At 37.6% G+C, this 15676-nt stretch overlaps 1 protein-coding gene across 4 annotated transcripts in view; it reads right to left on the bottom strand.

Annotated features, from left to right (window-relative positions):
- KIF2A (kinesin family member 2A) overlaps positions 1-15676 on the bottom strand; it is an 81176-nt gene that overhangs the window by 5784 nt on the left and 59716 nt on the right. For 2 of the 4 annotated variants that reach the window (XM_054555201.2, NM_001133943.2), the window contains 5 exon segments: positions 15540-15650; positions 14412-14479; positions 8353-8466; positions 7064-7214; positions 2950-3051 (listed from right to left, as the gene is read on the bottom strand). In XM_054555201.2, coding sequence (XP_054411176.1) covers positions 2950-3051; positions 7064-7214; positions 8353-8466; positions 14412-14479; positions 15540-15650 — 546 coding nt within the window. 4 annotated transcript variants of the gene reach the window in all.

The raw sequence follows: 15676 nt of genomic DNA, 5'->3' as shown, positions 1-15676 counted from the left end.
TAATTCTCCTTATGATTTTCTTAATACCATTTTCTTTTCTCTAGCTTACTCTGTGGCAAGAATACCTTATATTACATATGTAACATACAAAATAGGTACTCATAGACTTTTATGTTATTGGTAAGGCTTCTGGTCAATAGTCTAGTTAAGTTTTAGGGGGGCTCAAAAGTTATATATCTTTCCAACTGTGCTGGGGGTCAGTGTCCTTAACTCCCTGCAGTTTTCAAGGGTCAACTGTACGTCCTCAAAATCTAACACAAACACATGAAAGATGGGCTGAGCAAGATCATTTCATTTCTCTACTTTTCCTCTACTTTGAATGGGAATTTTGGGGAGGGAATGCATCAAATACATTAATATTAAAGAGGAGAGTAAGTCTCAAAACCTCAATATCCATCCCTAAAACAGAGGAAGAATGTGCATAATAAAGCTACTGAGCGCTCTGATGGGGGCTATGGTAGCCTAGAACCTGACAAATTAACATATCCAATTAGGGACTCACAGTGGTTGGGCCAAGAGGTAATAATAAATTCCAGCTGGGCATGGTGGCTCACACTTGGAATCCCAGCACTTCAGAAGGCTGAGGCAGGTGGATCACTTTGAGGTCAGGAGTTCAAGATCAGCTGGGCCAACATGGTGAAACCCTGTCTCTTCTAAAAATACAAAAAATTAGCCAGGTGTGATGGCACACGCCTGCAATCCCAGTTACTTGGGAGGCTGAGGCAGGAAAATAGCTTGAACCCAAGAGGCAGAGGTTACAGTGAGCTGAGACAGCGCCATTGCACTCTAGCCTGGGCGACAGAGTGAGACTGTCTCAAAACAAAAAATAAAACAAGACCAGATCATTCTGAATTAAAGAGCTATTTGGACATAAAAGGTCTTATATGTGGATTTGCTTTTAGGATGCATACAATCTCAATTTTCCAAACATCAATTGACTTTAATGACTAATTATAATTAGACTATATAGCACCAGACAGAACTGGTTAACCTAGGTATGTGTCTGGATTAGGAAACATATTAATTAGAAAACACAAAAATACTCCAATTTTCCTTTTTTTTTTTTTTTTTCTGAGTTTCATTCTTGTTGCTCAGGCTGGTGTGCAATGGCACAATCTTGGCTCACTGCAACCTCCGCCTCCTGGGTTCAAGCAGTTCTCCTGCCTCAGCCTCCCGAGTAGCTGGGATTACAGGCATGCGCTGCTACCATGCCCAGCTAATTCTATATTTTTAGTAGAGACGGGGTTTCTCCATGTTGGTCAGGCTGGTCTTGAACTTGCAAACTCAGGTGATCCACCCGCCTCGGCCTCCCAAAGTGCCGGGATTACAGGTGTGAGCCACCGCGTCTGGTCATACACTCCAATTTTTCTTTCCCTTTCCTTCAGCTGTACACTTAATTTTGGTTTAACAAAACCTTATTTTGCGAAATGGCAGATCATAATACAGAGGAATGATATAGAGAATTGTAAAAAGAATACTGGGTTGAAAGTCAGAACACCTAATTTTACCAATAAACAGCTGTGAGACTTTATCTAAAAAATGGCAGAGTGGGAAATGATGGTCTTTATATGATACCTTGTTCCAAAAGGGCACAGATGACACTTTTCTTTTTGTTTTTAAATAGAGATGGGGTTTTGCCATGTTGCCTAGGCTGGTCTCTAACTCCTGGGCTCAAGCAATCCACCCACCCTGGCCTCCCAAAGTGCTAGGATTACAGGTATGTAATTTTCTTAAATTATTAGCATCCGTTCTCTACTTAAACACCTGGGCTTCTAAAGAGAGTCTCATAATAACAGTTTGACTAAAACTCTAGAGTTTTTGTTTTTTTCTCACTCTGTTGCCCAGGCTGGAGTGCAGTGGTGTGATCTCAGCTCACTGCAACTTCCACCTCCCAGGCTCAAGGAATCCTACCTCAGCCTCCCGAGTACCTGGGACTACAGGAACACTATACCTCACCCAGCTAATTTTTGTAGAGACAGGGTTTCACCATGTTGCCAGGCTAGTCTTGAATTCCTGGGCTCAAGTGATCCACCCTCCTCGGCCTCCCACAGTGCTGGTATTATACGCATGAGCCACTGCGCCTGGCCAAACTCTATTAGTTTTAATGAACGTGTATCCTAATCTGACATAAAGTGTTCTCTGTCATTTTTGAGCCCTTTATCCAGGTTCTTGAATGGCCTAGAGCTGAAGTTCCTTTGTTTAATGACAAAGATTCCTTCAACATCAAAGAAGGAATACAGGTCAACAAGGGAGGCACTTATTGTTTTTTTCTCAAGAAGTGTTCATAGTATTACAGGAGGGTGGGGGCGGCTGCAAGTCAATTGTATAGTCTTCATAAAGATGTCCAAATGGTATCTTCACTCCCTCAAATATCACCATGATAGGACATTTTGTTTAAAAAAAGGGGAGTAGAATATCATATAGTAAATACTTTTAACAGGTTGAATGCATAATGGGATGAATGCCTAAGGAGTTACTGCTACAGGTGATGATATAACACCCTTCCCTCAACTTGCCACTGACAGCTCAGAGCAGTAACTCTCCATCTTCTGAAGTAGTCTATCTTTTCTGCAACAACTGATACTTCCTCAACTGCTCCAAAACCCTTTAAAAGAGTTTTTCTTAACTGCTATCAAATACACTGGCCTAACATTTAGAAGGAAGTACTGGTGGGCAGAAGTGACACTCTTCCCTAAAAATGGACAAATGACAAAAACCAGTAAGGGGGACGGGAGGTAAAGTAGAACGTTTCACCATGGTGCAAAGAAATGTTATTTGTAGCCATCGTTCATTGTATTAAAAATTTGCCGTGTCACATGCCCTACAAATACACATATACATATATACAAACAAGTATTTTTTAAAGAATAGTGTGATATTTAAGGAATTATGAAAAATTCTTAATTTATCTCAAGAAATGTTTTGAAGGAAAGTCCTGTCTTACTTTACCTGGAACACTGCCCTGTGATCTTCTACAACTTGTTCTTCCATTTCTACCATTTGTGAAACAGCTTCGTGGAAAGTAAACAACTGTGGAGAGACTTCTTCTTCCTTAAAATAAAAACAGTTAAGAAATTATGATACAGTGTATATTTTAAATGTTATAAAAGTAGTTTTTTTTTTAATTTATAAAAATATCATTTAGAAATTGAAGAGGCTTGGATGGTAAAGGCTAGTAAAATCTATATAAAAGGCAAAGCCACGATTTCTTTCTTTGGGTAAAAATATTTATGCAACTCTCAATAAGACAACTAAAACTTAGATGAGTAGGGAATATTTTTCACTTAGCCCAAGCTTTATTGCCGAACTACGCTGAAAGAGTACTCTTTTGTAACAGCCCAACTTTTCAAAAATACAATTATTGCAGGCTGTAAATGTATGAAAAATTTCCTCAGTATTGTCTAGTTTACACTAACAATTTAATTTACATGTTTAAGTTTCTTTTCTTAAAAAAGATATGAAGATAGTGTCTTTAGATGATGTCAAGAAAATGTCTTTCATGACTATCAAATTAGTGTTGTAAAGGACTTAACTCTTAACTAACATTAATTTCTTAAATATACTACAGAATATATTTATACCAGTTTTTATAGAAATTTCAATGGACAATTCACAATTTTACTTCATCAACAACAAAAAACATAGTTGACTCTAGAACAATACATGTTTGAACAGTGCTTGTCCACTTATATCTGGTTTTCAACCAATGCAGACTGAAAATACAGTATTTGAGAGATGTGAAACCTTCATATTCAGAGGCCCAACTTTTCGTATTTGCAAGTTCCACGGGGCCAGCTGTGGGACTTGAGTATGCGCAATGTGGGTATATTCAGGCAGTCCTGGAACCAATCCTCCACGTATAACTGAGGGACAACTATATACAATATATTCGTATTTTCGTCCTACAGTAAGTCAGAGCTTCTCTGATCCCAGGCCATGTTCAGATGATGATTAAAAAACAAAACAAAAAACAAAAAAACACTTCGGCTGGGCGTGGTGGCTCACTCCTGTAATCCTAGCACTCTGGGAGGCTGAGGCGGGCGGATCTCTTGAGGTCAGGAGTTGGAAACCAGCTTGGCCATCATGGTGAAACCCCGTCTCTACTAAAAATAAAAAATTAGCTGGGCATGGTGGTGTGCGCCTGTAATCCCAGCTACTCGGGAGGCTGAGGCAGGAGAATCACTTTAACCCAGGAGGCGGAGGTTGCAGTAAGCTGAGATCGTGCCATTGCACTCCAGCCTGGGTGACAGAGCAAGATTCCATCTCAAAAAAAAAAAACAAACAAACAAAAAAACTTCTCCGATCTCTAGAGTGTGTCTCTTAGATGCTGTTCCATTTTAATCTACTTTGTTAAGACAATACAGCAATAACAATATGTACACACACACCAATACTTAACTAAAGGCTAGTGCTGAGTCATCGCCAGATAATTCCCTGGGTGTGGCAAAGGTGACAGAAATGCACACTCTTTCAAACATGGAAGCTGTAAAAACTCATGATGTCATACTCTCCTGGATTAGTTCTGGTCACCTAACCTCTCCAAATTAAGGCTCTACAGAGGATAGATGCAATAATAAAATGGAAAGATATGTAAAGGGAGTACTTATCTTGCTCTGGTTTTCCACAGCTTTGGGAGGTAACATATCTAGATGCAATGCAGGGTTTGCTTTAAAGAGTCTAAAAGCAACTACAGTCTCTCTTAAAAATTCTGGACATAAGTGACGGACTGAGTCCAGAATCTCATTTTTAGTTTCTATGGTTCAAAGTTTAGAACTCTTAATTTGAACCAGGCTTTTCCAGTCTTGGAACTACTGACATTGTATGGGGATAAGGTGAGGGGGACACACTTGTGCACTGTATGATGTTCAGCAGCATTCCTGGCTCTACCCACTATATGCTAGCAGCATCACCTCAGTTGTGACAAGCAAAATATCGATACATTTTGCTTTGCGGGCCAAACTGCTCCCAGTTAAGAACCACTGCTTTAAGCCCTGCTTTAGTAATAGTGATTTGGAACATGGTAACAAAAAGTAGTACGTGTATTTGTTACTCTAGAATATTTTGGGCTAAGTATCTGCTACAAAGTATTAGAACTAACTAATGTTTTCAAAGAATACTGAATTGCAGGAAGCAATGAGTTTAACTGATACAAGGTTTGGCGCTGGAATAAGATCTAAATTTCAATCCTGGCTTCAGTACTTACTACTTGTAAAATCTTGGTCAAATTATTTAAACCTCAGAGTATCAGTTATAAAGTAGGGATAATTATAGTACTTACTACAATGAGTTGTGATAATGAGATCAGATAATAAATAAAATACTTAGCAATGTATGTCATGTAGTAAGCAACTAATCAATGCTAACTTAACATAATGAGAAAATGCCATGATAAGACTTAGTGGGAATAGAATGACATCAAACTATGCAGAATATGCATTTTAAAAACACACCTTTATATCTCACACACAGAAAAGAATCCTCTCAATACATTAAAAGCAATTATGTGAAAGTGTATTATATATACCTTTTTCTTTATCTCTTTCTATCCTTATTCAATGGGCATGTATTTTTTTTTATAATTGGGAAATCAAAAATTTAAATTATAAAGTATCATTAAAAATTTTAATCATATAGAAAAGCAATCAGATTTAACAAATGTTAGTATTTTGCTGTTTGATTTTAATATAGTGCATACATCCTTTCAATATAAATGCATATGTCCACAGTTCTTTTGTTTCTAAGCTTTAAAAAATTTTTTTTTGAGATGGAGTCTCACTCTGATGCCCAGACTGGAGTGCAGTGGTGGGATCTCAGCTCACTGCAACCTCCACCTCCCAGTTTCAAGCGATTCTCATCCCTCAGCCTCCTGAGTAGCTGGGACTACAGGCGTGTGCCACCATGCTCGGCTAATTTTTGTAGTTAGTAGACACAGGTTTTAACATGTTGGCCAGGCTGGTCTTGAACTCCTGACCTTAAGTGATCCGCCCACCTCGGCCTCGGATTACAGGCGTAAGACACCGCACCTGGCTTGTTTTTAAGTTTTATGATATTTATTATACGTGTAATTTTTAAAGTTGTTTTTCCCTATATTACTTTAAATTTTTCCCAAATTTTAATATCAGACAAAAATCTGAGGGAAAAAAATGAATAGTTTAGATTGGGAGTTGGAAACTTCCTTTTTTTTCTTTGAGATGGAGTCTCGCTGTCCCCTAGGCTGGAGTGCAGTGGCGTGATCTCGGCTCACTGCAGGCTCTGCCCCCTGGGGTTCACGCCATTCTCTTGCCTCAGCCTCCCGAGTAGCTGGGCTGGGACTACAGCCGACCGCCACCTCGCCCGGCTAATTTTTTGTATTTTTAGTAGAGACGGGGTTTCACCGTGTTAGCCAGGATGGTCTCAATCTCCTGACCTCGTGATCCGCCCGCCTCGGCCTCTCAAAGTACTGGGATTACAGGCATGAGCCACCGCGCCCAGCCGGAAACTTCCTTAAAGGGCCAGATAATACATGTTTTGGGTTTATGAGCCACACAGTCTCTGTTACTGCTGTTATGGTAGGTAAGAAAGCAGCCAGACAACCCTTAAGAGAGAAACATGGATATGTTCCAATAAAACTTTTATTTGTAAAAATAGGTGGCTGGCCCACAGGCTGTAGTTTGCTGACCCCTGACTTATTTATTCATTTATTTTAAGAGACAAGGTCTCGCTCTGTCACCTAGGCTACAGTGCAGTGATGCTATGACAGTCTACTACAGCCCAGAATTCCTGTGCTCAAGCAATCCTCCCGCCTCAGCCTGCCTAGTAGCTAGACCTACAGGTGTATACCACCACATCTGGATGATTTTTAAATTTTTTGTAGAGAAAGGGTCTCATTAAATTGTCTAGGCTGGTCTTGAACTCCTGGCCTCAAGCAGTCCTCTCACTCAGCCTCCCAAATTGGTGAGAGTACAAGCTTGAGCCACCACACCCACAGCCTGATCCCTCATTTAAATCATAGTTTTCAGTTAAGTTCTGCTACTGATGAAATTAACTAAGATTATAACATTTACAACCACAGTAAGGCACTCACATTTTGTTCACAAAGAAGTTTTAGATCATCTCTCTGAGGGGAACTTCCCACACCCCACTGTGTCTCTAAGTCATCAATCTGGTTTGGTGGATGGTGCATTATTGGACGAACATCACCAGCAGCAGTTGGATCTACAGTCAACTCTTTGACCCTATAAATACATAAGAGGTATCTAAAGTTAAAAACGCTCATGCAGAGGAACGAGAAAATACCAGCCTATTCAATATACACGCAATTCAGTTAACATACTAAGATTGATGATGTCACCTTTATAGGTAAAATTTATCTGAAATATGTACAAACACTTAAGTGGTTCTTTAGTTTTAGGAAATCTGCTTAGGTAACTTTATATAATTCATATTATATTAATTATATCAAATATAATTATTGTGCAAATTAAATGAGAATTAACAGTATGTAGATTCAGTATTCAAAGAAAAAAACTTGTTACGATTTAAAAAATTTTTTAAATTTTCAATTTTGTTTACTACTAGCTCATCAAAGTTGATGTTATTGCAATTAAATTATATAAACAGAAAAATGTAAACAATAACAATTAGGCCAATAAATGAATCACTGCTGAAACAAAACAAAAAAACCCTGCAGATTTTTGGTAGTTATCATGCTCAATTAAAATAGCTACATGTAAAATAATTTTATTTATAATATATAAAGATTATAAGATTTTATCATTTGAAAAGTGCTTACTCATTATATTTAAACTTACACATTGGGAGAGGGTAAACTTTCCTTACTTTAAAAAAAATTTTTTTTTTTTTTTTTTACCACTTGGCCAGGTTGGTCTAGAATTCTCAACCTCAGGTGATCCAACAGCCTCCGCCTCCCAAAGTGCTGGGATTACAGGTGTGAGCCACCACGCCCGGCCAAAAGAGGGTAAACTTTCTATGTCAAGAGGCTCCTTGCAGACAAAGAAACTTATAAGATCATACAGCATAAAGGCAATCTCTTCATTTTAAGCAAGATAATTTATCTTTTAACAATTCAGTGGTAAGTATGGTGATTTTAATGGTAAGTATGCAAAAGTGACATCATCCTTAAAAATATGAGGGGGAAATAGGAAGCCTGAATTCTAAATCAACATTTTAAAGCAAACAAATTAATGAAAGACATAAGAATGCAGATCATGCAGTACAACCACCACCTGCCAAATGAAATGAAAACAAAAACTAAAATGGCTCAGGACAAAAATAGCAAATGAAATGTTTATACAAAGCACAATTCAAAAGAAACTATACAAATAAACATCTTATGTATAGAATGAAGTAGACCTGGTAACTGAAGGAGAAAAGTCGTCATATTCATAAGAAGGAGAGAGATCAGGGCGACTGCCACTACCCTGTGAGAAGGGAATGTCTGATGGACTAATTCCAAACTCCTTTACTCTGCAGCACCAAAACAGCAACAAATTAAAAGAAAATGCTCTTGAAAGACAGCAATGCACATTGCACATTTTCATTTAGTATTCACTTTTGTTTAGAAAAGGATATTGATATTGTTGTGACAATGTATTTAGAATATTATTTTACAAATAACAAATTTTAAGAGGTTTTTGAACATCTTTGTTCTATTGATCCCCTGCTTTATATAGTCCTAAGTCTTTCCTTTCTGGTGTATTTTCCTCTTTTCTCATAATCCTTCCTAGAAGTTTAACTAAATCACTTAAATCTGAAATGCCCCCCTAACTACATGACCACTCAATCTAATTTCCTCATGTAATCAGTACCATGACTGCTTATTAGCATTCACGAGTCTTCAACATTTTTGCAGTTTTTTTCAAACAGGACACAAAGGAATTAAGTCCTAATGCCTTAAGGCATCCATTGTTTGTAATGAATTAACTTCTTTCCTATGCATCCAGAATGGTAGTAGCTGTGAAATGTCCTTGGTATAACTGAGAAAAGATTCGCTCTATTTTCAGTGGTTGGTGATTCAGATGAAGAACTCTGGTTGAGAATAGCCTTTAGCAATGAAATTTAAATTGCTTTTGCTAACATCTTCAATAGTTATATTTAACCAAATTATGACTTTTCTCACCCCATCTATGTAATTCCTTATGTCTCTTTTGGGCCAACCCTATTTCATACCAATATAAAATATTTATTAAGTACCTCCTATATGTCAGGTATTCGGATTAGTCATTTTTAGGCATTGTATTATTTAGTCCTTCAACCATCTTTGATTTTATAGATGAGAAAAATGACTCAGAAATAAAGTATCTTCTCTAAGGTCATTCACTGAGAATGTGGCATAACTAAGGTTAAAACCTAGCCCTGAGTACAAAGCCTATGTTATTTAAACACTTCAATATAATAACCGTATTCTCTGATTTTCTTGTCATTTCTCTTAGGTTGAACTAAATGAAATTCCCTTCTTTATAAGTCAAAAACAAGTATCAATATCTTCATATAAATCAAACTAATGTATTTCCTCTACTAACAGTCTTTCTTTGACCTATTGGTAATATCTACTGTCAAAGGTTCAATATTGGATTCATCTGCCCTTTATCCCTTAAAGTTTATTTACCACACATGCTGAAAAATCTAAATATATTTTTTTCCTTTTTGAGATAAGGTCTCACCATATCACCCAGGCTATACTGCAGTGGCTCAATCATGGCTCACTGCAGCCTTGACCTCCTGCTCAAGTGATCCTCCCACTTCAGCTGGGACTACCACTGGCGTGCCACCACCCCCGGCTAATTTTTTATTTTTTTGTAGAGATGAGGTCCGTTAGGTTGCTCAGGCTGGTCTCAAACTCCTGGACTCAAGTGATCCTCCTGCCTTGGCCTCCCAAAGTACTGGGATTACAAGCATAAGCTATAGCGTCTGGCCTGAAAAATCTAAATTTCTAATACAAACAACTATTTTCATTCCCACCCCATTTCTTACCTAAATCTTTTAATTTAGACACCCTATTAGCTTCATCCACACATTTTTTCCTCTATCCAAAGCCCTCTTGCCCAAGCCAGACTATACTACGTACAAGAATCATATTCTTCAAATATGTTACTAAAAACTCCTAATCACTCTAATCACTCTTCTACCCAAGACCCAATCACTCTAACCTCTTCCATTACCCAAAGATTAAGTATCTCTGCTTCAGGATAGAGGCCACTGTCTGTTTCTCATATATCCTATAAGTTTTTTTTCCTTGGGACAACCATTCCTTCCACTCTGGAAGTTTTCCCCTGTACTCTCCTCTAAAATATCTCTAATTGTCTGGCTGGGTGCAGTGGCTTATGCTGTAATCCCAGCACTTTCGGAGGCTGAGGAGGGCAGATCACTTAAGGTCAGGAGTTCGAGACCAGCCTGGCCAACATGGTGAAACTCCATCTCTACTAAAAAATACAAAAAAATTAGATGGGCGTGGTGACGGGCGCCTGTAATCCCAGCTACTTGGGAGGCTGAGGCAGGGGAATTGCTTGAACTCAGGAGTCAGAGGCTGCAGTGAGCTGAGATTGTGCCACTGCACTCCAGCCTAGGTGACATAGCAAGACTCCATCTTAAATAAATAAATAAATAAATAAAGTATCTCTAATTGTCATCTGATGAACTAGACTTGTCAACTTAATCACTTAGCAGCAATGTGTACTGTTACAAACTATCCCACAATTCCCACATAAAACTTTCAAAGTATATGACTCTCATATAAGGATATGAAAAAACATTGCTTTCACATCTAACTGAATTTTTTAGACAGAACTGCTCACTAAAGTAGCAATAGGGATAACTATTCCTATTAATATATCCCAGGTACTGTGCTAAACATTTTACACAGATCACTTCTTTTAGTCCTCAAAAACAATCCTTTAAGATGGACATGGTCATTAACTGTCTATTCTAAAGATGAGGAAATAAAGACAGAGAGAGGTTAAGTAACTTTCCCGAGGCTTTGATACCATTAAGTAGTAAGGAAGTTATTAAACCTATTTTGTCCTGAGAAATAATACTTCAATCACTAAGCTATGTCTTAAATACAAAAAAAGTTTAAACACTTAAGACAGAAATAGTTTCCTAAAAATATGGAAATTTTAATGTAATGCTACCTACCCACCACCTCAAAGTACTGGCCTAAATAAAATAAGGCAGATTTAGTATAAAGGAGGAATGAATTATTTTTGGCTGTTAAAAAAAAAAATTATTGACTCTTAAGTTCATAAAACATTGGTATGAGTATCAAGGAAGGTTGAAAATCTTTATTCCTAGAGACTTGGAAATAAAATTGAAACAATTATGTGTCTGATATGGTTGGGCTTTCTGTCCCCACTCAAATCTCATCTTAAATTATAATTTCCATAATCTCCAAGTGTCAAGGGAGAGACCCAGGTGGAGGTAACTGCATCATGGGGGCAACTTCCTCCAGGCTGTTCTCGTGATAGTGAGTTCTCACAAGATCTAATGGTTTTATAGGAGGCTCTTCCCCAGTTTGCTTGGCACTTCTCCTTCCTGCTGCCTTGTGAAGGTGCCTTGCTTCCCCTTCACCTTCCACCATGACTGTAAGTTTCCTGAGGCCTCTGTGGCCATGCTAAACTGTGAGTCAATTAAACCTTCATAAATTACCCAGTCTCGGGTATTCCTTTGCAGCAGTGTGAGAACGTGTTAATACGGTGTCCCAGATGGTTAGTCATGTTGCAAGTGAGTTACATGATATAACAGTAGGTTAAAACATTTTACTTTGACCTAAGTGAACTAGAGAACAGCAAGATATAGCATTTTCACAATATTAGGAAGGAATCTTTGTAGTCTCAAATCTTAAGAAACAGAGGGGTTTTGTTTGTTTTAATTGTACAACATGGCAAGAATCTACTACACTAGGTTGTTCCTCATCTTTCTCAAGAATTATTCCAAAATAAGAAACATTTTAAATTAATGATAAAAATCCCACATATCAAAAATGTTAATACCAAGATCAATTAAAACTAACACAATAAGGATTTGCAGCTACCAGCTCATAATTCAAACTTTAAAAGGGATTAAATTTACAAAATATAATAGTTCATACTTAGAAATGTAGTTCTATTACTTCTTCTTTTTTTAAGACAAGGTCTTGCTGTGTTGCCCAGGCGAGAGTGCAGTGGTGCAATTACAACTCACTGTAGACTCAACATTCCAGGTTCAAGCAATCCTCTCACCTCAGCCCCCCAAGTGGCTGGGACTACAGATGCATGCCACCACGCCAAGCTAATTTTTGTTTTTTTTATAGAGACGGGGTTTTGCTATGTTGCCCAGGCTGGTCTCAAATTTCTGGACTCAAGCAATCCACCCGCCTGGGCCACCAAAAGCACTGGGATTAAAGGTGTAAGCCACCGCGCCTGGCCCTATTACATTTTTAAAGAAGTGATTATATTTTAATACCTTTTTGCAAAAGCTCAATAGGTTGATATTGTCCAACAGTGTTTACTACCATTAAGAAAATTTCTTTAGAAACAAGATGCAAAAAAACCCGGGGGGTTATAATACCATTGTGTAATGTTCAAATACAGCTACCTATGTTACTCAGAAATAGATTCATAGTAAAAGTATTTTTAAAAAGAGGAAAAAAAAAACAAGAAAAGTATTCCACAGAAGTTAATCCATGGATTACATCGGAGTAGAGATAAATGAATAAGCCATGTTGTTCAGGATTTGTGAACAGGAAGGAGCACATGGGGAACCTTTTGGGGGGCCAATAATGCTCTATTTCCCAAACCAATGACAGGAGTTTTCACTTTATAAGTATCCATTATCCATTTAATTAATCACTTATACTTTAGGTACTTTTCTATATGCATAAGTATTTTACATTTTAATAAAAGATTAAAAAATAACATTTCCATAGTGATTAAAACAAAGAAATAGGACAGATACTTTTATCCAGCAAAATTAAGAGAACTGCTATACTTGAATTAAGAGAACTGCTATACTAGAAATAGATTACAAAGAGGAATTTTGTCTCTAGGTTAAAATCACAAATTTAACATTTGAGAAGAGAAATTTAACACTAAACAGTCATTCAAAGTAAGAGCAGTGGTAAATAAAGTCACTCAAGAGCAGTGGGAAAAAAAAAATCTATGGATCAAATATAAATATGCCCATTATAATTCAAAGTTCCAAAGGCATTTCATGACTATACAGAGTAAACTGCTTTAGCAGTCTATAATGCATTCTGTCCTTCTATCTGTAATAATCCAGTTATAATGTTTATAATGTTTATATGACTATTAATATGAATAACAAAATGTAACCCATATAGAACACCAGAAAGGGCCAGGCGGGGTGGCTCACGCCTGTAATCCTAGCACTTTGGGAGGCCAAGGTGGGTGGATCACCTGAGGTCAGGAGTTTGAGACCAGCCTAGCCAACATAGTGAAACCCTGCCTCTACTAAAAATACAAAAATTAGCCGGGTATGGTGGCACACACCTATGGTCCCAGCTACCCAGGGGGCTGAGGCAGGAAAATCGCTTGAACCCAGGAAGTGGAGGTTGCAGTGAGCTGAGATCACACCACTGCACTCCAGCCTGAGTGACAGAACAAGACTCTGTCTCAAAAAAAAACACCAAAAACAAAAACAAAAAAAAATACCAGAAAGAACTGTGCTATCACTTCTTACTCAAATCCTAGATTCCCCATATATAGCATTTAATATTATCAGGAATAATCTGCAACATATACCAAAACAATTCAAGAAATACAAACTGGCTCCTGACATTCATTTACTTCAGAGTCTTAATGTAATAAGAAGAATGTGCATGATTTAAATGCAGTGAAGTATTAGGAAATAGAACAGTTAAATGGAAACCTTGTTCTAGGATAAAAAGACCAACTTTACTAAAGTTATCAATCCCTTCCCAAATTACCCATTTCCACTTATTTTTAGAATTTGACAAAATGATTCTATATTATCATCTTAAGGAATAATATGCAAAACATTTTTTTCTCGAAAATTTAAAGAACAATGTTGTAAGATTTACCCTATCAGATATTAATTTTTTTTTTTTTTTTTTTTGAGACGGACTCTCACTCTGTTGCCCACGCTGGAGTGCAGTGGCGTGATCTTGGCTCACTGCAAGCTCCGCCTCCCGGGTTCAGGCAATTCTCCTGCCTCAGCCTCCCGAGTAGCTGGGACTACAGGCACTCGCCACCATGCCTGGCTAATTTTTTGTATTTTTAGTAGAGAGGGGGTTTCACCATGTTAGCCAGGATGGTCTCGATCTCCTGACCTTGTGATCAGGGTCTCCCAAAGTTCTGGGATTACAGGCGTGAGCCACCGCACCAGGCAGATATTAAATTATACTATGTACTGCTGTACTCCCGTCAAATTTCAAAATGGAGAACTATCTCTCATACCTATTTGCATATCTTAATGTATTAAGAGTATTTTCACAGGATGCCATTCCTGGAGAGATTGTGGCAATCTACAGGAAAAAAAAAATGCAAAGGTAAAGAAAATGTTATAAATGATCAAGACAATAATACCGACATACAGCTCATTTAGGTCTAATCTTACCATGGTTATTTAAAAATAAAGACTTATTAATGATATCTCAACTCCAAGATTATTTGTTATCATATCTATAATCAGATAAAGTCTAGTTAAAATACAAACTCTGAAGGCACCAGAAAACAATCAAACTCCAGCCGAAATGGAGGAGGTTAATACCTGGAAGGAGGAGGTTAATACCTGGAAGGGAATAGTACTGACTGACCCCACTCCACCTGATTTTTTTTTTTTTTCAAACAGCTTTTTACAGAGGGCAAGCTCTGCTGCTGTCACACAGGGCAACTAAAACTTGACTGAAAAGTCTCTCTGGTTAAGAAATGAAAGGAGTGGACCTCATAGCAGCTGGAAAAGTGAAGTTTGTCCCAGAAGGGAAAGTGCTACAGAGAGTGTGGTACTCTCCCTTCTGGGACAAACTTTTATATATAAACTGCCCAAATCCCTAGCTGATTCCAGACCTAGACATATACAAGACAAACTATAAGCAACATAGCTAAATCTGAAAGGACTAAACAAAGCTTTCAATTCCAGTTGTTGCCCAGGGGAGATAAGAGTTTGGAGTAAGTTTAGTTAAATTTCTGCTATACAAAAAACCAATAACCTTCAGAAGAACATAACAATATCCAGTCTCTATGTTCATTCATAACGCACATGATATAACCGCAAATTACCAGACATATGACCACAAAGAAAAGCGTGACCTATACTCAAAAAGAAAGAAAGAAAGAGAGAAAGAGAAAGAGAAAAAGAAAAAGAAAATCAAGAAAGACCAGCCCTCAAGAACACCTAGATGCTGGAATTATATAACTGCAATATAATCCTCTCTATCAGAGTGGCAGGGACCACATCTTAAATATCACCATATCACTCAAAATAGAAGGATTCAAATAATTGTCACTAACAAATACATTTTCCATAAATATTGTGTAGTTATTCCTTCAGGATTAAAATAAAACAAAAAATAAACATAAACTTACCATGCAGGTACGAGAGTTTTCACCTATGAAAGAATCTCTTAACACCTGAGTGAGTTTACTTGCACGGAAAGGAGTATGAGGTTTATTTCTACCTAAGGCTCTGATGCACTCCTGAAAATTAAGAAAACAAGTCTCAC

The sequence above is a fragment of the Pongo abelii genome, chromosome 4 (genome assembly GCF_028885655.2).
Source record: "Pongo abelii isolate AG06213 chromosome 4, NHGRI_mPonAbe1-v2.0_pri, whole genome shotgun sequence".
NCBI classification, from domain to species: Eukaryota; Metazoa; Chordata; class Mammalia; order Primates; family Hominidae; genus Pongo; species Pongo abelii.
The sequence above is the reverse complement of the archived record's forward strand: the minus strand, read 5'-3'. Positions and strand labels throughout refer to the sequence as shown.